Source organism: Lepidochelys olivacea (assembly GCF_965140295.1).
Source record: "Lepidochelys olivacea isolate rLepOli2 genome assembly, chromosome: 1".
Taxonomy (NCBI): domain Eukaryota; kingdom Metazoa; phylum Chordata; order Testudines; family Cheloniidae; genus Lepidochelys; species Lepidochelys olivacea.
Genome location: NC_140411.1, coordinates 99,565,549 through 99,588,064, shown reverse-complemented (window position 1 = coordinate 99,588,064; position 22,516 = coordinate 99,565,549). Strand labels below are relative to the sequence as shown.

The following is a 22,516-nucleotide window of genomic DNA, read 5'->3' as shown; positions in this document are numbered from 1 at the left end:
ACCTTCAGGGTCAACAGGCATCTAGTTGTTCCTGGTGTCTCTTGGCTTTTTAACCAAGTGAGGTAGAAAGAATTCAGTGAATTTAACATATTCTTACTGGAAATGCAGTTGTCACAGTAAGTACAAGTGTCTCTCCTTCCTATCCATGCAGGCGCTTCTCCTAATAGCACCTTTGTGCTTTCTTCCATGCTGCCTTTTATCAGTGGGAGATCCATCCTGAACGAATTGGTGACCCCATGGCCCTATCCCTCTTCAAATCCTTCAATGATCATTTCTGCTGTGATGCCTCTGGTAAACTGGCACCTCATGACAGCGAGGCAGGTGGCCAGCAACTGTTAACTCATTTATGTATTTTTATGATTAGTGGAGTGTGAATTAGCAAGGTATTTAATATACAGTGAGGAATCAGACTAAATTTCTTTGCTGGGCAAGTCCACTTTGTTCAGTGAAGCTACACTAGGGATGAATTTAGTCTAATGTGTTTTTGAGATAATTTTTTAAGTTGAATGTTTGAATGATTTTTAGCACACATGAGAAATACCAAAGTGACTTTGCTGGTGAGTGACACCCAGTATCTCCCTACAGAATAGGAACAGCACAAGCAATTCCAAGTTCAGCTACTCCACAGCCCTCGTGTGTCTCATCCTTAATCTAAAAGGGATTACCCTCTTAAGGGATAAAAAGGTAAAATAATATTTATGCCATGTCACTCTTTGCCCTCTGCAAAGTCTGTTAACAAGCAAGGATACCAGTTTTGATGGAACCTTTTGTAACACTAACACCTGTCCATTGAGAACTGAACTGAGACCAACAATTCATTTCACACAGGCCAAACAGCTGTCAGATTTTGGTCACTACAGACCTTTGGCCCCGATTCAAACCAGTGATCTTGAAATATAAGACACCAGGACCCCAGAATTCCCATCGACTTTAAGAGAACTAGGATTTTACCCCCATCTCATTAAACAAACCCCAGAACTATCTTGGCCTTGCACTAGGCCATCTTTCCCTGCACATTTTAAACTGAAGTAAATCGATGTAAACTGTACTTACAACCTTACCATGAAAATGCACCGTCTCACACTACTGTATTATTTATAAGCTAGACAAAGCACTGGAATGTTAAAGCTGGGCTCTGAGACATTTTCAGTTTCAAAAGTGGCTCAGAAATAAGAAGTTAGGTCTCACAATTTAAGAAGAAATGTTAAATGTCCTTGAGAATTACAAGAAACCCCCCAAATAGGTGTGTCCTCACATTTGTCTCCCTACCACAGTTACCCAAACGGACAATGGGGCCCCAGTCTTGAGTCTGGCCTCTGGGTAAATATTAAAATCGTAATAATCTGTTTATAGCAGCTGTTGGGGTGGTGAGTTTGATTTTAAACGTGTAAAAACCAAACCATAGTTAAGAAGGTTTTGCAAAACCACCTCTTTTAATTTTGTTTTGTTACAATCACTGCATATGGTTCAGCTTTGCTTCCTAATGTTTGTAAATAATGTGGCTATAGATGCAATTTTAATCAGACGAAGAAGTTTGTAGCATTTCATATAAGGATTCATGCTGTATTATCATCTCTTTCTTTATACTATAGCTGCTGTGAGAGATCAGAATTTCATTGTGCCACCTGAACCATGATTTAAGATTCTGACCTTTTTCAGCATTCTGTAATTTGAGAGCAGCTCATTCTGTGCCTCCTTGTTTATGGCCCTACACAAGAGATAGAAGAGGGGGAGAGAAGCTGCATACCTGTAGCAAAGGCAACAACTCACATTTTCAGGTTGCCAAAATTTGGGTGTGAAAGAGAAAAAAATATATAACTTCAACAGAATCTGTGAAAATACACAAGAAAGGAAATTAAATGTTCTTCCACTGTTAAAAAACTTGCCATGGAAACATTTGGAGAATGCAGTTTGTGCCGCTAAAGAAAATTGATTTTTTCCCCACCTATCTAGCAAAAGCAGTAAAGAAACAGTGTATTTCTCAGCACTTTATCAAAATGGATACAAAGGCAAATGAAACTATGCCAGGCTATCATAATAGCAATGCAATAAATGTCATAGCACTACACAGACTTCAGCTTGCCGAGAATGTCCCTGTAGGGTTTTAAGTTATTTTACTCTGCCAGAACGATAGAAAGGCGCTTTTGTGTAAAATGGGAATCAGATCCAGAGGGTTTTTATAAGTGTTAAAGAAATCTATTTCAGAAGTATTTGGAGCCCAGTTCTGTGACTCCTAAACATATTGAGGAGTACATATAATGTGAGTAATCCCACTGATGTCAATGGAACTAGGCATGCAAATTCTATTTCATATGAAGGTCACAGAATCAGGTCTTGGGATTCCAATTTGGAGTCTTTTATATAATACTTAGGAATGCATTTCTTAGTGTCCTCTTTGTAGCTTTTAAAAGATATAGTTGGCAGGTGAGAGAGTAAGTAATATGTCACACCATACTGGCTCTTAAAGAGAGTATAAGATTAATTGGCTAATTCAAAATCTATGTCTAGTGCCAAAAGCAATCTCTTGTGCTATAAGCGTTTAGTCCACCAGAAATGCAGTGCTGCAGACATAGTGACTCTGCACTTGTAAAAATGTTTCTCTGACACAAAACAGGCCTTTGTCTATGCACCTTGGACTACCAATGGTGACTGGAAAACAGGTGCTTCAAAGTTAAAGCATCATTTATCGTAAATGTACATGGGACGGGGGAGGGGGGAGGGAGCTAAGCTTGCAAAGCTCAGATGTTTAAAATATGCCAAACAGATAAAGAAATAAATGTAAATTGCTAAACCCACCCAACAATGCTTCCAATCCTGCACAATGGTGACCACTCTGGGAGGATCTGGGCCAGGGGTGAAAGTAATTTAAAGGACTTACTGGTACTCCGGAGCCCTTAGGAGAGGGAGGGGCCTCTACCGGAAGAGGTGGGGCCTTTTCACCACCGGAGCCCCGCTACCGCTACCCCAGGGCTCCAGCAGTGGGACTTGGGTAGCGATTTAAAGGGCTTCGGAGGGTAGCGGCAGTGGGAGCCCCGGGCCCTTTAAATCACCCCGCTGCCAATAAACCCAAGCCCCGCTGCCTGAGCCCCGGGGTAGCAGTGGCAGTCAGGGGCTTGGGCAGCGATTTAAAGGGCCAGGGGCTCCCAGCCGCCGCTACTGCCCCAGGTCCTTTAAATCGTCCCTGGAGCCTGCTGGAGCCCTGGGGTAGCAGTAGCAGGGCTCTGGCGGCTATTTAAAGGGCCCAGGGTGGTAACGGTGGCCAGAGCCCAGGGCCCTTTAAATCATCCCCAGAGCCCTGCTGCCGCTCCGGCAGCTATTTAAAGGGCCCGGGTCAGTAGCTGCGGCAGGAGCCCCGGGCCCTTTAAATCGCCACCTGAGCCCCGCCGCCACTTCCCCAGGGCTCTGGCAGCAGGGCTCTGGCGGCAATTTAAAGAGCCTGGGGCTCCAGCCGCTGCTGGGAGCCCCAGGCCCTTTAAATTGCCGCCTGGGGAAGCCGATCTGCCCCGGTACGGCACACGGGCTCTTGCCGGTACACCGTACCGGGGCGTACTGGCTTACTTTCACCTCTGATCTGGGCATTTCCCTCCCCTAAAACTCAAAAAGAATTGAAGATGCCTGAGGCACTCAGTGACCAGCAGTAACTGGGCCCAATATAAGACAAGTGAGAAGGAACTGTAGATGGTCAGGAACTGCAAGATCTCATACTGGGGCCTGGAGTTCCAGATCTTATCTCATATAGGTGTTCCTCGCATCAGATTTATTCCATTGTGATCCTTTAAAGATATCTTAGGTATGGCCCAAAAACTAAATGAGTACTTTGCCTCAGTTTTTAGTAAGGGTGGTAATATGGAACATGTGCATGAAGACAGTATTGCTGATGGAAGTCTGTCTACAAATGGAAATTACCACATCCAAAGGGGGTGGGAGAAAAATGTAAAGAGCTTAATGAGCTCAAATCAGGGGAATCAGATAATTTCCATCCCAGAATACTGAAAGAGCTGGCATGTGAGCTCACTAGCAAAGATTTGTAATATTTCTATCTGTTCAGGGTTAGTACCATATGCCTGGAAAACAGCTAATGTCAGACCTGTGTTTAAGAAGGTGGGGGAGGGAGTGATCTGGGCAATTACAGTCTGACCTCAGTAGTATGCAAGGCTTTAGAACAAATTGTGAAGGGAAGAATAATTAAATTCATGGAGGTAAAGGGGATGTAAAACATAAATGGTAAAGGGGATGTAAAACAACATGGGTTTACCAAAGGTAGATCATGCCAGACTAACCTGGTTTGCGTCTTTGAGAAAATAACTGATTTTTTTAGCTAAAGGAGGGTTAGTAGATCTAATATACTTGGACTTCAGTAAAACATCTGACACAGTACCACATGGGAACTCATTAGTTAAATTAGGGAGGATAGGGATCAGTACAAAAATTGGGGGATAAGGAACTGATTAAGGGGAAAAGGCAATGGCTTGTGCTAAAACGATGAATTATTGGTCTGAAGGGAAGTTCCTAGTGAAGTACTTCAAAGATTAGTCTTGGACCAATTTTATTTACTATTTGTATTAATGACGTTGGCACAAAAAAGTATGAGTGTATTAATGAAATTTGATGATGATACAAAATTGGAATTCATGATCAATACGGAGGAGGATTGGAATATTATACAGGAAGATCTGGATGACCTTGAAGACTGGAGTGACAGAAATGGGATGAAATTCAATAGTACAAAGTGCAAGCTCATGCACTTAGGTCTAATAATAAGAATTTCTGCTAGAATCTGAGGGCATATCAGTTGGAAGTGACAGAGGAGGAGAGAGACCTGGGTGTGTTGGTCAATCACAGGATGACTATGAATCACCAGTGTGATGCAGTGGCAGAAAAGGCAAATGTGAGCCTAGGATGTATCAAGGAAGGCACTGCCAGTAGAGATAGTGAAGTATGAATGCCATGGGACAAGGCACTGGTAAGACCTCATCTGGAACACTGGGTACAATTCTGGTCACCTATGTTCAATAATGTGATATTAAACTGAAGTAGGTGCAGAGAAGTGCTACTAGGATGATCAGGGCCTATCTTATGAGAGGAGGCTGGAAGAGCTTGGCTTGTTTAATCCAGCAAAAAGAAGGCTGAGAGGGGATATGATTGCTCTCTCTCTCTCTCTCTCTCTCTATGTTAGAGGGATACATACCAAGGAGGGTGAAGAGCTATTTAAGCTAAGGACAATGCTGGCACAAGAACAAATGGGTATAAATTGGCCAAGAACAAATTCAGGTGGATAATTAGAGGAAAAGTGTCTAACGAGCAAAGGGCTGAGGTTCTGGAACAGCCTCCCAATAGGAGTTAGGAGAGCAAACAACTTAATTACCTTTAAGAGAAAGCTGGACAAATTTAAGAGAGAGCTGTGATTGTATGACAGCTTATTGTATTGTATGCTTGTAATGGGAAGGGACAGGTTTAAACAGCCCTGTGGCTAAATTCCAGTTTATAGCTTATGTTCCCAAAAGCTTATGCTTCAGCAGTGGTCAAGAAGGGATTACCGCTTCTCCCCCCCCCGCCCCCAGTGTATTCTGGGGTTTGTTTACATCCTTCCTCTAGAGCAGTGTTTCCCAAACTTGGGACGCCTCTGGTTGAGGGAAAGCCCCTGGCGAGCCGGGATGGTTTCTTTACCTGCCGCATCCGCAGGTTCAGCCGATTGCGGCTCCCACTGGCCACGGTTCGCCACTGCAGGCCAATGGGGGCTGCGGGAAGCAGTGCGGGCTGAGGGATATACTGGCCGCCACTTCCCGCAGCCCCTTTTGGCCTGCAGAGGCGAACGGCGGCCAGTGGGAGCCGCGATTGGCCAAACCTGCGGATGTGGCAGGTAAACAAACTGGCCCGGCCCCCCAGAGGCTTTCCCTGAACAAGCGGCATCCCAAGTTTGGGAAACACTGCTCCTGAGCATCAGAAATGACCATGGCTGGAGAGGGGATGGTAGATGAGGGGGAAAGGAGTCCAGAAGAGCTGGCTGTATTTTAAAGAATCCTTATTGAGGTCACAGGGACAAACCATCCTGATGTGTAGAAAGAATAGTAAATATGTCAGGCAACCAGCTTGGCTTAACAGTAAAATCCTTGCTGATCTTAAACACAAAAAAGAAGCTTACAAGAAGTGGAAGATTGGACTAATGACCAGGGAGGAGTATAAAAATATTGCTTGGGCATGCAGGACTGAAATCAGGAAGGCCAAATCACACCTGGAGTTGCAGTTAGCAAGGGATATCAAGAAGTTCAGATACAAGAAGAAAGTCAAGGAAAGTGTGGGCCCCTTACTGAATTAGGGAGGCAACCTAGTGACAGAGGATGTGGAAAAAACTAATGTACTCAATGCTTTTTTTGCCTCTGTCTTCACGAACAAGGTCAGCTCCCAGACTGCTGCACTGGGCAGCACAGCATGGGGAGGAGGTGACCAGCCCTCTGTGGAGAAAGAAGTGGTTCGGGACTATTTAGAAAAGCTGGATGAGCACAAGTCCATGGGGCCAGATGCACTGCATCCAAGAGTGCTAAAGGAGTTGGCAGATGTGATTGCAGAGCCATTGGCCATTATTTTGAAAACTCATGGCGATGGGGGGAGGTCTCGGACTACTGGAAAAAGGCTAATGTAGTGCCCATCTTTAAAAAGGGAAGGAGGAGGATCCTGGGAACTAAAGGCCAGTCAGCCTCACCGCAGTCCCTGGAAAAATCATGGAGCAGGTCCTCAAGGCATCAATTCTGAAGCACTTAGAGGAGAGGAAAGAGATCAGGAACAGTCAGCATGGATTCACCAAGGGCAAGTGATGCCTGACTAATCTAATTGCCTTCTCTGACGAGATAACTGGCTCTGTGGATGAGGGGAAAGCAGTGGATGTGTTCTTCCTTGACTTTAGCAAAGCTTTTGACACAGTCTCCCACAGTATTCTTGCCAGCAAGTTAAAGAAGTATGGGCTGCATGAATGGACTATAAGGTGGATAGAAAGCTGGCTAGATTGTTGGGATCAACAGGTACTGATCAATGGCTCCATGTCTAGTTGGCAGCAGGTATCAAGCAAAGTGCCCCAAGGGTTGGTCCTGGGGCCAGTTTTTTTCAATATCTTCATTAATGATCTGGAGGATGGCATGGATTGCACCCTCAGCAAGTTTGCAGATGACACTGAACTGGGAGGAGAGGTAGATATGCTGGAGGGTAGGGATAGGATACAGAGGGACCTAGACAAATTAGAGGATTGGGACAAAAGAAATCTGATGAGGTTCAACAAGGACAAGTGCAGAGTCCTGCACTTAGGACAGAAGAATCCCATGCACAGCTACAGACTAGGGACCGAATGGCTAGGCAGCAGTTCTGCAGAAAAGAACTTAGGGGTTACAGTGGACGAGAAGCTGGATATGAGTCAACAGTGTTCCCTTGTTGCCAAGAAGGCCAATGGCATTTTGGGATGTATAAGTAGGGTATTGCCAGCAGATCGAGGGATGTGATCGTTCCCTTCTATTCGACATTGGTGAGGCCTCATCTGGAGTACTGTGTCCAGTTTTGGGCCCCACACTACAAGAAGGATGTGGAAAAATTGGAAAGCATCCGGCGGAGGGCAACAAAAATGATTAGGGGTCTGGAACACATGACTTTTGAGGAGAGGCTGTGGGAACTGGGATTGTTTAGTCTATGGAAGAGAAGAATGAGGGGCAATTTGATAGCTGCTTTCAACTACCTGAAAGGGGGTTCCAAAGAGGATGGATCTAGATGGATCTCAGTGGTAGCAGATGACAGAACGAGGAGTAATTTTGAGTAATCAAGTTGCAGTGGGAGAGATTTATGTTGGATATTAGGAAAAACTTTTTCACTAGGAGGGTGGTGAAACACTAGAATGCATTACCTAGGGAGGTGGTGGAATCTCCTTCCTTTGAAGTTTTTAACATCAGGCTTGACAAAGCCCTGGCTGGGATGATTTAGTTGGGCATTGGTCCTGCTTTGAGCAGGGGGTTGGACTAGATGACCTCCAGAGGTCCCTTCCAACTCTGATATTCTATGAGGTGGGCCAGTGCTCTGAGATGGCACCAAGCATTTTGTCTTTTAGGTGTTTGGCTGGTAGGTTCTTGCTCTCGTGCTCAGGGTGTAACTGATCACCATGTGGGGTCAGGAAGGAGTTTCCTCCAGGTCAGATTAGCAGTGGCCTTAGGAGTGGTTTCAGGCTCCTCTGCAGCATGTGGGTGTGGGTCACTTGCCAGGATTATCTGGCTATATCTCACTTAATCATTTCCCTGTGTCACCTGACCAGGACGAGGACAATCTCACCTAGTGGTCAGAGCAGGCATCAGTGGTCAGGTGCCAAAGCCCAGGATCAAACCAGAGATAAGGAACTGGGTCAATCAGGGTAGCAGGCAAGGAAGTGTTCAAGACAAGGGGAGGGCAGCAGCAAAGCTGGGGGAAAAGCAGGAGCAGCAAGAATAAGATAACACAGGAGCAGACACAATAGTGGGTCTCAGCATTGAGAAGCCAGCGAGCTGCTGCTGGTTTAAGAGTGACCTGCTGACCTCTGTGGTCAGTCAGATGGTGTGGCCAATAAGGCAGCTTGCTGCAGGTCAGTTGTACTGATAAGGTTGTCTGGAGACTAGCTCTGCAGCAGACCCTGATTCCTGACACCCTGTCATTTCAGGGCCTCTCTGCCTATGTGCCTCCCAGTCTCTGCCTGGGGCACATAGCAGTCTAGTCTCCAGTGTGCTGTAATATTTTGTTCTAATTTTGGTTGCTGAGTTTAGTGTATGAGGGCTGGTGGCCTGTGATGTTCAAGAGGCCAGAATAGATGATCTGGTGGTCCCCCTGGCCTTAAATTCTATGACTCTATGTTTTGATAGGATTGTTAAGATATTCAGTCATAGAAGAGTTCCAGGACGCGGTGTAAACAGCGTTGGCAGACTTGAACTCTTCTACGAGTCTATAAATAGAGATGTTTCTTTAAAACAAAATCTAGCAAAGTAAGAGTTGGCTAACTGTCAGGAGTAGCAGTTTGAATTCAATCCATGGCCTACAGAGTTAACAGCCCCGCTGATCCAAACAAAGCGACAGGCTGAAAACTATGGTTATCTTTAACCTCAGCTGGAATATACCACAATGATTCCTTAACATAAAACTAAACTATTAGCACTGTTTGTGAAACATTCAGGTTGCATGGTTAAAAATCTCTGTCAGGAAAGACAAAGTGCAGTTATACTCTGGAAAGTAACCAGCCTTAGTGATTTGGGGGGGGGGGGGGAATATGTGTGTATGGAGGGCGGGGGCGGTGGGTCTAGCATCTTCCTATACAGTGAGGCAGAATGGATAGAAATACAGAAACATGTCCCCAGGAGCAGAAGGTCCCTTAGAGATGCATGGGCTCAGGTGTACCAGATCAGGCCCAAGTATGTTTTTTCCTTTTGGTGTTTGTGTGCAATGTTAAACTCAAAACAGTTTTTGCTTTTAATCATCACAGAAATTCAGAAGGCGGACATCCCCTTTGAGGTATTTACAATATTACTGTCAACCACTTCCCTCCTGCACCACACTAGTTATAAGCATTTTTTTAAAATTTGTTTAGCTCCATTCTAACCACCATAACTTTCATTCTCCAATAATAGGAGAAGCTGTAGTTAGGTCCCCTTATTAGTAAGATGTAATTTCTTTTACACAATATGATATAGAGAATTTACTAGTACAGGGGGGTCCCCGGTATACATCTCCCACTGATCCGTCATTTCATGTATCCATCGCTCGCCAATAGGGGAATGTGTTCCGATTCATGTTGGTCCCGATCCACATATCTGTCACTTCACCTTTTGTGTGGCTTTTCTTTGGGTGCTTCCCCCAGCGTTCAGGAGGTGCTGGGAGGGAAGAGGAGTGGGGACAGGGTGTGCTTGGAGGAGAGGGCAGAACTGGGTGGGAAGAGGGGTGCCAGGCCATTATTTCTTATGGGGGAAAATTCCCCAGTATCCGTCATTTCAGTATCCATCACCCTTTTCAACAATGCAATTCCAACATATACCGGGGACCCCCTGTAGCCTTGTGAATTCTTTATAAGTCTTCATATTAAACTCCATTTGTCAAATACACAAAGGGAAATACAGTTTGAGAGATGTTATCCTTTGTGTGTGCATGTGTACAAAATGCAGTAATTCACAATGGCTCTCTCACTCAGAAAAAATTAGTGAGGTTCCAGAGTACTAAACTTTTTATAATTCTTCACCTTCTTTTACCAGCCGTTCAGTGTCACTCAGGTGATTGGTGTAGTTCTGTGTTGACTGGAGTATCACATGTCAGCGGGCCAATCATTTTGTAGTATTTATGATAAGGACCATAGTATTTCATTATGATCAGTTTGATTGATTTAAGCTAGAGTTTTTTCCCACTTAATAGCAGATTGTTAATTAATATGCATATTCCTGCATCAGGTTAATCATATATTTTAACATCTGTAGCGGTGACATCTTCATTAATGTTATCATAAATTTCTTCAGTTCCAGTTACACAGGCCCGTGGAAAAAGAAAAGGAGGACTTGGGGCACCTTAAAGACTAACAAATTTATTTGAGCATAAGCTTTCGTGAAGTGAGCTGTAGCTCACGAAAGCTTATGCTCAAATAAATTTGTTAGTCTCTAAGGTGCCCCAAGTCATAGAATCATAGAATATCAGGGTTGGAAGGGACCTCAGGAGGTCATCTAGTCCAACCCCCTGCTCAAAGCAGGGCCAATCCCCAATTTTTGCCCCAGATCCCTAAATGGCCCCCTCAAGGATTGAACTCACAACCCTGCGTTTAGCAGGCCAATGCTCAAACCACTGAGCTATCCCTCCTCCTTTTCTTTTTGTGGATACAGACTAACACGGCTGCTACTCTGAAACAGTCCCTTGAGCAATCCTGAATTGTCCTTGCTAAAACTCACACAACTGTTTTTTCTGGGTGTGTGCTTGGTAATACACAGTTCCCTGTCACTAGGACATAGGTTCTAAAGCCCAATGGGACCATTATAGCTAGTTTGACCTCTTCCATAATACAGGCCATAGAATTTCATCCATCCATTTGTCCAAGTTACTATATTCTGAATGTAGTGGAGTATTTGAAAGTATTTAGACTCACATTCTGGGCCAAAATTTAGGAATATTCATCTGCATCATGGATCAAATAGACAGAGGCTGATTTTTATTCTCCACTAAATGCTTCTGCCGGCTCGCCCCCCCCCCGGTACTTGCTTTTTCACACTTTTGTAAAGTGGGTCCTGCAGTGTCCTGACCAACTTAATTGTTGATCTTGCTAGCTAACTTGACAGACTCCTGCTCAATTCTTATTTTTCTGGATCTTGCAGCTGCCTTTAATATACATGATCACTCACTTTTCTTTACAGAGTAGCAGCTGTGTTAGTCTGTATCCGCAAAAAGAAAAGGAGGACTTGTGGCACCTTAGAGACTAACAAATTTATTTGAGCATAAGCTTTCGTGAGCTACAGCTCACTTCACGAAAACTTATGCTCAAATAAATTTGTTAGTCTCTAAGGTGCCACAAGTACTCCTTTTCTTTTCACTTCTCTTTATAATCCTCTCGCACTGTATCTGGGTTTCCTTTGTTCTGTGCACTTCTGGTTCACTTCCTACTCCACTCTGATGGTTGCTCTTTCAGCCAGGGTATCCTTCAGTGGTGCCTCAGCTCCCTCCTACTCCTTTTATCTACTGATATCTCTTGGAGTTCTGTCCTTATTTCCCCCCTCCCCCCACTCTTCTCTACACTTTCTTGGCAGCCTCATACACTCCAATGTTTGCAGTCATCATCCCTAAGTGGATGATTCTCAGAACTGCTCTATCTATCCTTGACCTCTCCTACTCTGTTCTCACTTATGTCATCATGTTTCCAGACATTTCCTCTTTGATGTCACACTGCCACCTCCAACTCAGTATTTCCAAATTGAACTTCTTTCTTGCTCAGCCTTCTCCTCTGCCTCCCTTCTCTATCATGAGTGACAGCTTCACTTTGTCTAACAGACATTTGTTTTTTCCTGACACTGTAAACTGTTCAGAATAGGAACATGAGTTCTTAGTGTACAGAATCCTGCTCACGTCACTCATGGGCTTTACTAGGACTGCTTATGTGAGTAAGGTTTTGGCCTTGTCTTTATAAAGCCCTGTATAAATGTACAGGACTCTCTACACTTAGTTTAAACAACAGCAACAACAATAATAATATTTATGTGTCATTTAATTACCTATAAGTGAATAATTACACCCATAATTTTTGGGAAATACTCAGGTTGAAAGTCTCACCTATCTTTTTGTAACCTATGGAGTTAAAACATGAATAATCCCCCTTCTACTCCAAGATTTTAATCAGAACTTCAATACCGTCTACTTGCCCCATTTTTAAATGTGACTGCTGTCTCAGTCAAGTCCTTTCCTCCAGCAAAAGGTGGTAGAGTTCAGTGTTGTGGTTTACTGATTTAGTATCTCACTTTTGCTTTAATCTGTACTGTTATATTGACATCTCCAGGTTTTTATTATTTCCTTCAAAACTTATCCAGTTAGGTGGTAGAAATATATCCATCTTTTGGTAGAATCTTTAGGTCTGTTTTTGATAGGCAGTAATATTTATCAGGCACACAGCCACTCGGTTTATTTAACCATCTCTATGCCACTGCTTCATAGCCACTTCATCACTGAGTGACATATACGACAACACATAATTTCCATTAGTCACACAGCACCAATTTTAATAAATTAAGTGCTCATGAAAGGTGACAAACAGCCCTGTCGGCTCTCTCTACTGAGACCTACACAATAGGTACACAATAGGCTGTAGCAGTGCTAAACTCCCCAAGTTGCCCTGCCTTTGTGTACCTTATTCCTCAACGTAGGTACTATCTCAGCAGGCCACTCTCCATGCCCATTCCTGAATCAGTTTCTCTGCTAAGACTAAAACCAATGTGAACTAGTACACTATGGCAGTACTTTCAGTGAGGGGGACACCAGCCCACTAGGAACATCAGCAACCAAACAGCCATGAGATGGTAAAAACACTTGGTCATCACCAACCTGGACTTGAACCTGTGACCTACAGATGAAATCAGTATTACGAGTCCCCTGAGCCTTTCAGTCCCCAGCACTATTGTATTCTGATATCAGTACATGAAGTACCACCTGAAAGTCTAATAGAGACTTTGTCGAGTCAGAGGACGCAACACTGCTCAAGCGGATCAATGTATACCCCAGAGGAAGACAGACAGAAACCCCAATATTTCTCACATATATCAGTGTTAATCAGAAGTAATCCCAATGGAGTTGTTATTGAAGTTAATGGAGTTATGCTGGTGTAAAATCAGTGTAAATGAGACCAGAGTAAAACCCATGTGGTACTAATTACTACTGACTCAATCATAGGTGTTCAAACTAGTGGTGCTAGGGGTGCTGCAGCATCCCCCTGGCTTGAAGTAGTAAGAACCCAAATACATGGTTTCCACCTTCAGCACCCCCACTCTAAAAAAGTTTCCAGCACCATTGGGCTCAACCAGCACAAACCTAAGTTGAACCTTTGTCAGTCGTAGCTGTTCACAGGTAAGGTTAGGGGAAATACCATTTAGAAAACAAAATTAGCATGAATCTTTGAAAGGTTTCTAATTACCTCCCTTCCCCACCCACAATTTAGAAGAATACGATGTTTCCAAGGGTTTTTGGCCTGTACTCAAATATTTGGGGTGATTTCTCATTTCCAATATTTTATAGTTACTGCATTTCTCCAAGCAGGTTGTTTGGCTGTCAACAGAAATGTGGGCTGTATCGGGGTCATGCCATACCACTCCAACCAACCACTGTGTCAGTGAGGCCATGTGACCTATGCGTTTAACTGGACTCCCTTCAAGTAATGGTGGCACATACATGAGTCTCGCTGTTAAAATTGTTCACGTTATCTTGATTTCTCGGTGCTATAAAGTAATTATGAAATAAAAGCATGATGCCCTCCACTGTATTTGAGCTAAACAGAAATTCAGTGTTATTTTGGAATATAAGCAAGGGACTAAACAGTCAGCTATAAGTAGAGGGCCGTGAGCCTCTGTTTAGAGCACAGAGGAGTCCCCAGACTCTAACCTCCATTCTTCAGTCATTGCTCCAAAGACCTGGCACCCTGCAGCAATCCTCCCAGTGATGGAGGAAGGATGGCATTAGATCCCTCCAGATCCCACTAACACTCAATGCATCCACTAGTGGATGTTGCTAGAGAACAAAGAGAAGCCCTCCCTGCTCCAGAGCCTGTTGCATCAGTCTCACCAAGCCAGGTTACAGGCAAGGCACTGAGCTGGAATTCTGAACCTCTACATCACTAGAGTATTACTGCTGGACATCAAGAAATTCTGCTCTCCTTTAGACTGGTGTAAATCTGGAGTCAATTCCTTTGACTTCCATGGAGTTACTGCAAATTCACACTTGTGTAACTGAGACCAGAATGTGGCCCATTGTATTTCTCACCCACTTTAAGGCCCTGATCCAAATTCCGCTGAAGTCAGTGAGTCATTCCACAGACTTCTCTGGGATTTTGATCAGGTCATGACAGAATGAAATGTTTTTTAATATATGTTTTTTGCCATACATATTTTGTTGTTGAACTGTGCCTGTGGACATGATGGATCTTTAATAATGCTCAGAACAACTGAGTTAAGAGTAGCCACCAGCTATTGCCCGTTAGTTACTTACACAGGCTTATTCTTTACAGTTTTAAAAATGGAATCATGTTTATTTTTTGTTCATAACTAATGCATGGAACAAAATTCAACAAAACTTCTCCATAGTTTTTTTTACAGGTTCCTTAAATGTTTAGTAAACATTGTCTCATTTTACAGAAAAAAAATCACTGAAATATGGGAAAACAATTGTTTGACATCACAAATGATTTATCATTAAATGATTCATTAAGTTGTGCTTTACATCAATGGAAATCCTCAGTTCTACAAATCATCTTTTAAATAGCAATAAAAGTAGATATGAACACGCACAATACAATCTCCTATTAGCAGAGTTCATACACATTATTGCACATAAATAAAAGGAAGAATCCCTAAGGAAAATAAATGTACAATCTATTAATTACCCTTTCACCTTAAACATTGCAACTGGTGGAAAGTTCTGATCTTCCTTCCAACATTTATTTGAAATATACATTAGAGAATGACAAGTTAAAACCATGAAAAGGGTTACCTGAATTATAAAAATACTGACATGGCCAAGAAGAAAATGGAGGATGCTGCAATCAGTTCCCCCATAAAGACTATCTCACAAGAACCAAACCATCAGAAGTGTTTCAGTACAAACTTGGATATCTTTTCTGAGTATGTAGTTGCTGTAACTAGAGAGGTTTACAGCATTCAACACTATCAGCATAGTCTACCTTTGTGAATGAACATCACAGGGCCTTGTGCACTGTAACTTGCCACAGTTTGTAGTTCAGTGCCATCTGATTCTGATCTAACGTACCCTGGTGAAAATCAGAACTCCAGGGAAGTCAGTCACATAACAGTGGTGAGGGAAAAAAACCCATGTAAGTGAGCTAATGAATTAAACACAGCAACATTACTTATCATCGATAATGTACTTTGTGTTCAAACTGTAGTATGGACATTAATCAGAATCAGGCACTGGGCATGCAAAATGAGTCACAAATGGGGTGGAAGTAGTGTGTGTAGCAAGAAAATCAGCTAACAGGGAGGTCTGCCACACATGCACAATGTGTAACTTTATACCCCTTATGTCACTGGATTTGGCTAAATTACTTGAAGATGGGAGTTGAAAACTAGAAATGGGCCCAAGCTAGTCAGACTGGAACCAACCCTAAGCCTTACCAAAGCTGAAAAAGGAGGGGACTTGGCATTCTGGTTTGGGTCTTTACAGTTACAGGGTAGCCATGAAGTCTGGCTCTGGACCTGAACTTCCACAAAGGTCAGAGAAGTTTGGATCTAGATTTTTGGTTTGGGCCCCAACTCTAACAACAAGTAATGTGTGTTGTTCAATAGAACTTCTTGAAGCCTAATTAAATTCTCATCACTATTGCTGTGAGGAACACCGGAGCAGAGAAGCTGATCTACTGTTCCTGCAAAGGCATTGTGTGTGTTTCTGTGAGGGCGGGCTAGGTCACATCTGCATCTGTCAATAAAACAGCTCAGAGGTAATACATTTAATTCTGACATAAGTTATTACGAATCAGAACCTTACATCTCAACAGTTTGGTGACCTTTTTGCCTACTGTGAACCAACAGCCAATTAGAACTGGAAATAAGCAGCCAGTGTTGAGCACATTAGGTGAAAGATTACTAAATACATCTGCATTACAGCAGAGTGATGTTTCTTATCACCACCTCAGTAGCAGAAACACAAATGCCTCATTTCAGTAACGTAATAACTTGCCAGGAAGACAGTGATTCCATGTCTTTATTTTTAAAAATCTAAAGTTTTGGAAATGGACAGAGTGAGCTAAATTCTGATCTCATTTAAACCAGTCAAAGTCTAGTGTATCTACAGTTAAGTCAGTGGAGTTACAACAATGTTAATTTGGCCCTTTATTTTGATTATTGGCATTGATTATTTTAAATACAGCATTATGCACAGCACTTAGAGTGAATATCAGCAAACTTCTGTCTAAGAAGTAAATCTTACAGAGTGTGGAAGCCCCTTTTGGTTTATTTTAATATGCCAGGAACTTCTGCTAAAAACAACACTACCTGATGTGACTGTGAGTTTTTCTAAAGCCACTAGTGTAACTGCGAAGGCTTTGCCCCTTACCTTCTATGAGCTTTAGAGACTGGAAGCTGTCAGCCCTTTGCCCAATAAGCCACTTGCTCCTCTGCAAAAGCCAGTATGTGTTGAGTAGGCTCACGGTCAAAAATGAACTTTAACTCAAACACAAATATACACCTTCAAGATGTCAGAAATTCCATTAACATAAATGCCACAGCACATGAGCGGCTCTTCAGAGGCCTGACTTCCCCTCTGAGAGATGACTGACTGCGGGTTAGGCACAGTATTGATGTGTTACCAAACAGTTACATTTTAACTCTTCCCCCCTCCCCCCACTAATTTGTTTTCATTTTGTCTATCAGAAGTTGTTTTGTCTCAAACGGAAGGAGGGCTGCTGCTGTCCCCAGGCAGTGGCAGCAGGCACCTGGCACCCAAAGTGATTGCTACCTGCAGCCTCACCAGTCTCCCAGCGTCTCTCTCCCCTTCCATACCAAGATAATATTTTCAAAAATGAAAAACCAAGCCACTGTGGCCCTGAGGGACAGGGGTGTGCAGGGTAGAGTTTTGTTGTGTGTTAAGGAGGACACAGGGACGTGAGAAGAAAGAGGGACCTCCCATTTTCAGAATGAAAAATGAGGTATGCTTTACAGTAAAGGGCAAATTGGGAGACAACTGTGATTATCTCTCTGTGACCCCCTTATTGCTCTCTTGTAGTACCAACCTCTGCCTCTCCAAGCTACCTCTACCCTCCCTTCCACACTACAGTCACCCCTCTTGCCACCAATTCACCAGCATCCACACACAACAATCGATATAATTCCTCCCTGCATTCAACTGGGCCAAACCAACTGTGGGGGCAATGGGCTCCCTGGACCACCCCAGGAGCCACTGGGCATCATTTACCCTCTCTTCTCCCCTAGTTGGCAGCTTTGGGGAATTTCTCTGTCGGTTACAGCCCACAGGCTGGTGACTGGCGCCTGTTCTTCCCTTCCCCTGGCAAGAGGGGAAGGTCTGGCTGGAACAAAGACCAGCCTCTCAGGCAGCCCCTAGAGACTCAGCTCTAAGGGCTCAGTCTCTCAGAGTCTATTGCCCCTTTACAGGATTTACCTTCTACCCGTCTTCCTGGGGCGTGTTGCTTTACCTTCAGCCAGCACGCCTTGAGGAGCAGTGCGTCTCACAGCTGTCACCTCCTTGGCTAGACTCCCTCTATTGCCAGCAGTCGCTGGGCAAGCAATCTTCTTCCTGTTCACCACCTCATTCTGTGGTAAATTCCCCCCTTTTAAGTCCCACCCCCCACAGGCTGAGCGAGTCTTGCAGGTGTGTCTTGTTTGCCTGGAACAGCCCCAGAGGAGCTTGTTAGTCTCCTTCATGTTTAATACATTCTTGTACTCACTGAACAACCAATCATGCCATGAGATTTGCCTTTTTCCTATCGTGTATATGATAACTACAAATAACACTGTCAAAAAAGTAGCATGCCTTAAAAATATGAGAAAATTAGGAAACGTAGTGAATAATTTTCAAAAACAGAGTGTATCATATTTTTGGGTAAATTTTCCTTTGCTGGCCCCAAAACTAAAATCTGCGAGCACTAATACTTGTGCACCAAGATCAGGCAATTTAACATCTAATTAGCGAATCTGGCTGGGCAAAAGTCATTCATACATGTAAACTAAATGTTGGGGCACATAGGTTTAGGAGGCATGTGGAGGCCAATTTCAAAATGTGGCTTTTAATAAATTAGATTTATGCTAGAAGGGGAAAAATATGGTTTTGATAATAGGGATCTAAAAAGTATAATACCCTCTTTTTACAAATCAGAAAAAGAAATCTGAAGTGGATGCAGTTTAATCACAATAACCTAAAGCTTGGAGAAAGAACCCATCATTGGGACTCCTTTTCTAGTCAAACTAGAAAAACAGATAAAGAGCTGCATGATCTGGAATGGATAGAGTTGAAGAATATCTTCACATTCAGCCTTGGCATAAATATATTTGCAACATGATACACAGAAGATTAGTCCACTAATATTAGTAACAAATTTCTGTGTTTGTCCACACACCCATTGTGTATCCTTTAAGTCAGAGGTCCCCAAACTGTGGGGCACACCCCCCTAAAGCAGCATAGAGGAATCTTCAGGGGGTTATGGTGGGGCCTAGGCCAGCCCCCACAGGGGGCAGGGATGGAGTGCCACCCAGCCACTCTTTACCCTTAGCTCTACTCCGGTCCTGCCAAAAGCCACATCACCATTTTCTGGCCCAGCGCCTGCCCCTGCCCCGCCCTCGGCCGCTGGCCATGGCTCTGTTCCCAGCGCGGTGCCAAGGCTGTGGGTGGGGGTGGGGTTGGAGCTGCACCTGGCTGCAGGCCCGGCTGCTGGCCTCCACCGCAGTGGCTCCACTCCTGCCCCTGCCCCTGCCCCCAGCCTTGGCCCCTGGCCGCAGCTCCATCCCCAACCCTGCTCCTGGCCCCAGACCTCCCCCAAATGTGGCCCCAGCCTCGACCCCTTACCCCTGTCTGCATCCCCGTCCCCTCCCAGCCATAGCCCTGGCTTTGGGGTGGGGGTGCAGACGGGGTAAGGGGGGGGCGCGACCCTCAAAAGTTTGCAGACCACTGCTTTAAGTGCACAATTCTATGGATCCCGGCCACTATTGTGTCTGGTAATAAAATCATGTTAGTTCTGTTCTCAGAATTTAAATGTACCTTTATGAACAGAGCCCTTATAACAGATTAGGAAAGTGTACTAATACTTAAGCTTTTTCCACTCTTTTTCTTGCCTTTCTTAATTCCACGCCCTTTGTGGATTTCACCTTTCACAAAAGTCAAAGCTGACATTGTTACCTCCACCCAGATAGGGTGAACAGGCCTGTGTGAGCTTCCCCAGAATGGGGAAGTTCTACAGAATGGATCTTGTTTCTCAGCAGTCGTACTTACGACATTCATTTGCCAGGCTCGCTCAGAAGGAGTCTGCTTACTAGCAGGTTTTGGTGATGCACAGGGATTAGGTTGAGACCATATAACTCATTTCACTTATAAATCACCTCTGACTACAAGCTTTCAGAAATGAAAAAAATAGTTTCAGCCCCATGTGTCACCTAGTCTTACATGTAATTTAATCACATTTAGTATTTTCTTTTTCTTACTTAAAACACTGCGTGTAACCATCTGAAGGGCAACATGGTTTTCTCTGTTGCACTCAATACATAACACAGCTATACAGGACAGCATGAAATACACCCGCGTCAGCAGCTCAGTGGTTCTCTGATTTTTGATTCATGTCATCACAAGTTTCAGCTGCTCAAACTGTATAGAGTACATCTGTTAATGGAAAAAGAAAAAAAAAGCTATCTTTTCCAGCCACTCTCATCGCCTAGGCCTTTGAAAGAAGTCAGTATTGGATAAGAATCTATTCCACTGCCAGTTAATAACACTGATATAAGATGCATTGAGAAACACAAAAATATATATATTCTCCTAGCTGATAGAAACTAAGAAAAACTAACACAAAGAAGGGCAGCTGTCAGACTCGGTCTCATTTACCAAGGCAACATTCGTTCCTTGTGTAATCTCTGAGTAACCAAGTTCAAGAAATTATTAGTGTTTTCAATTCTCTTTTCTTTTATTTGTCTAAGAATGAAAAGTGTCACCATCGCTCCACCTGACTGTTATAATCTTCAGTAACAGCTGTTTCTGCTGCTGCTTCTTCCTTCTGCCACTGATGAGCTCTTTGCTCCCGGAGTAGCCTCCGCTCCTCCCGCCGTTTTTGCCGGTTCTTCTGGTGCTCCTCTTGCTTGGAGTACTGAAAGCGTTGCAGAAAGAGGTCTTTAGCATATTCATAAAGCTGCATGTCCAGGAAGTTCAACACCTCTATGCGTTTCCGAGCACCTTCATCAATATCCACATTAGAGGCCCGGGTAATATTGAACTGGGTGAATGGGGAAATGAACTTAAGGTTGAATGTTCTCTCAAAGAGATACTGTGTTTTCCTCTGAAACTCTGTGAGTCCAAAAAAGGCCATGTTTTTCAGGTTGTTCTTGGCGCTTTGGAGAAGGATCATATTTCTCTCACTTTCATTCATAAAAGTCAAGTTGTAACATCCAACCAGGCTCAGGTCTGCCAGCATGCGAACCTGGCGGTTGTTAGCCAGGTTGTAACCACAATCCATGAACTCCTGCAAGCTGACTCCAGACCAGTCATCCCCCAGGTAACAGGTAGGCAGCTCATCTGGCGTTGGACTTCTTCCATCACACACGTGGAGGGAAGTTTTCCACGTTGCACCTCTCTGGACATGTTTCCATTCACTCAAATACCGTGACACTGGATCCCTCAGCATTGTGATATAATAGAAGTTCCTGCAACAATTTTTTAAAACACAGTTTTAGGATTCAGCAGCTTTTACTCTTATTAATCAGCAATTTTTATTTTTCTCTGATGAAATGCTTACTAACCCATGCCTCCCTCTTAGGGCAGGTCAACACTTAAAACACTACATCGGTGCAGCTGCACCACTTAAGTGAAAATGCTCCTACACTGATGGGAGAACTTTTCCCATCCGCATAGTCAATCCACCTGGCGCGAGGCAGTAGTTATGGTGCTGGGAGAAGCTCTCCTGCTGACATAGCACTGTCTACACTGGGGGGTAGATTGGTATAAATGTGTCACTCAGAGGTGTGGATTTTTTACACCCCTAAGCTAGATGGTTATACCTCTATAAATCCGTAGTGTAGACCTTGCCTTAACTTTTTCAAATGGACCAATGCTCTTATAAAACTTAAGCCTATAGAACATTCCTAGCAACTATGACATGTGGATAATAAAATTTACCACACCACAAGATAGTCACTTTCAAGAAGGTGGACTTAAGGACTCATTTTTATCCCTAACCCATTTATCCATCCATTCTTCATCACGGTGGTGAGGCACTTACGAGTTCTGAAAGAAGAAATAAGTAACATTAACTACCTCCAAGTGACAAACAGAGCAGCACAAAGTGCAAACCTTAACGCATGGCGAATATTGTGAACAAATTTGAAGGCAGTTTGTTTTTTGTGATTAATTTTTTTATGAATTTTCATCCATTTGTGATTAAGGAGATATGCTAGAAAACAAGCTGCAAACAGAAGAGGGATTTTTTTTTTATTTCAAGGAGAAGGAGATTCTAACCACAACCAATTGTGCAGTGTTCTTCAATTTACAGAGACCGTGACAAATCCAACTGTACTTAATACACTCTTTTTATATGCTGGTATTTAGCAATATCGGAATCAATGGGAGAAGATACTCACAATGGTTCAAAGATAAAACAGAGACAGAGTGAAACAGTTGTTGTGTCCTTTGAGGATTTACTGTGGTGAGGATTACAGACCACAAAGATGTGAATTCTCTCCCTACTCTTCTATATAATGAGAAAATATTAATCCTGTCACCTGTCTTCTGGACTGAGACACTATGGCTGTCTACAGCACATGGTTAGAATAAATGAGAAGCCTGGACAATACCAACTGGATGCTGCAACTGCTGTAAATAATGCAATGTGAAAGATTTTGGCATGACCTGCCAATTTGAAAATGGGTCATTAAATGGGTTACATTGAGGCCAATGACAGGACTAAAATCCATTCACATGACTTAATTTGAGTTGAGAGATGGATTAAAACGAGTTATGATCATGGATACTTAAATCACTCACTGCTGATGAGTGTAAAGGTTAACATGTTCAACTGTTATCTGTCAGGAATACAAAAGAGATACTAAAATCTACCTGACATCAAACAGAACAA

At 43.4% G+C, this 22,516-nt stretch overlaps 2 protein-coding genes across 2 annotated transcripts in view; both read right to left on the bottom strand.

The window, feature by feature from the left end:
• Positions 1–18,187, bottom strand: part of MBNL2 (muscleblind like splicing regulator 2) — a 363,485-nt gene extending 345,298 nt beyond the window's left edge. The window contains exon 1 of the mRNA XM_084631980.1: positions 16,786–18,187. The gene's annotated coding sequence lies outside the window, so the exon portion shown is untranslated. The remainder of the gene's footprint in view (positions 1–16,785) is intronic.
• A 1,926-nt stretch (positions 18,188–20,113) lies between these two features.
• Positions 20,114–22,516, bottom strand: part of HS6ST3 (heparan sulfate 6-O-sulfotransferase 3) — a 96,436-nt gene continuing 94,033 nt past the window's right edge. Inside the window, exon 2 of the mRNA XM_084617980.1 lies at positions 20,114–21,089. Within this exon, the coding sequence (XP_084474106.1) occupies positions 20,381–21,070 (690 nt within the window). The 5' untranslated portion in view covers positions 21,071–21,089 and the 3' untranslated portion in view covers positions 20,114–20,380. The remainder of the gene's footprint in view (positions 21,090–22,516) is intronic.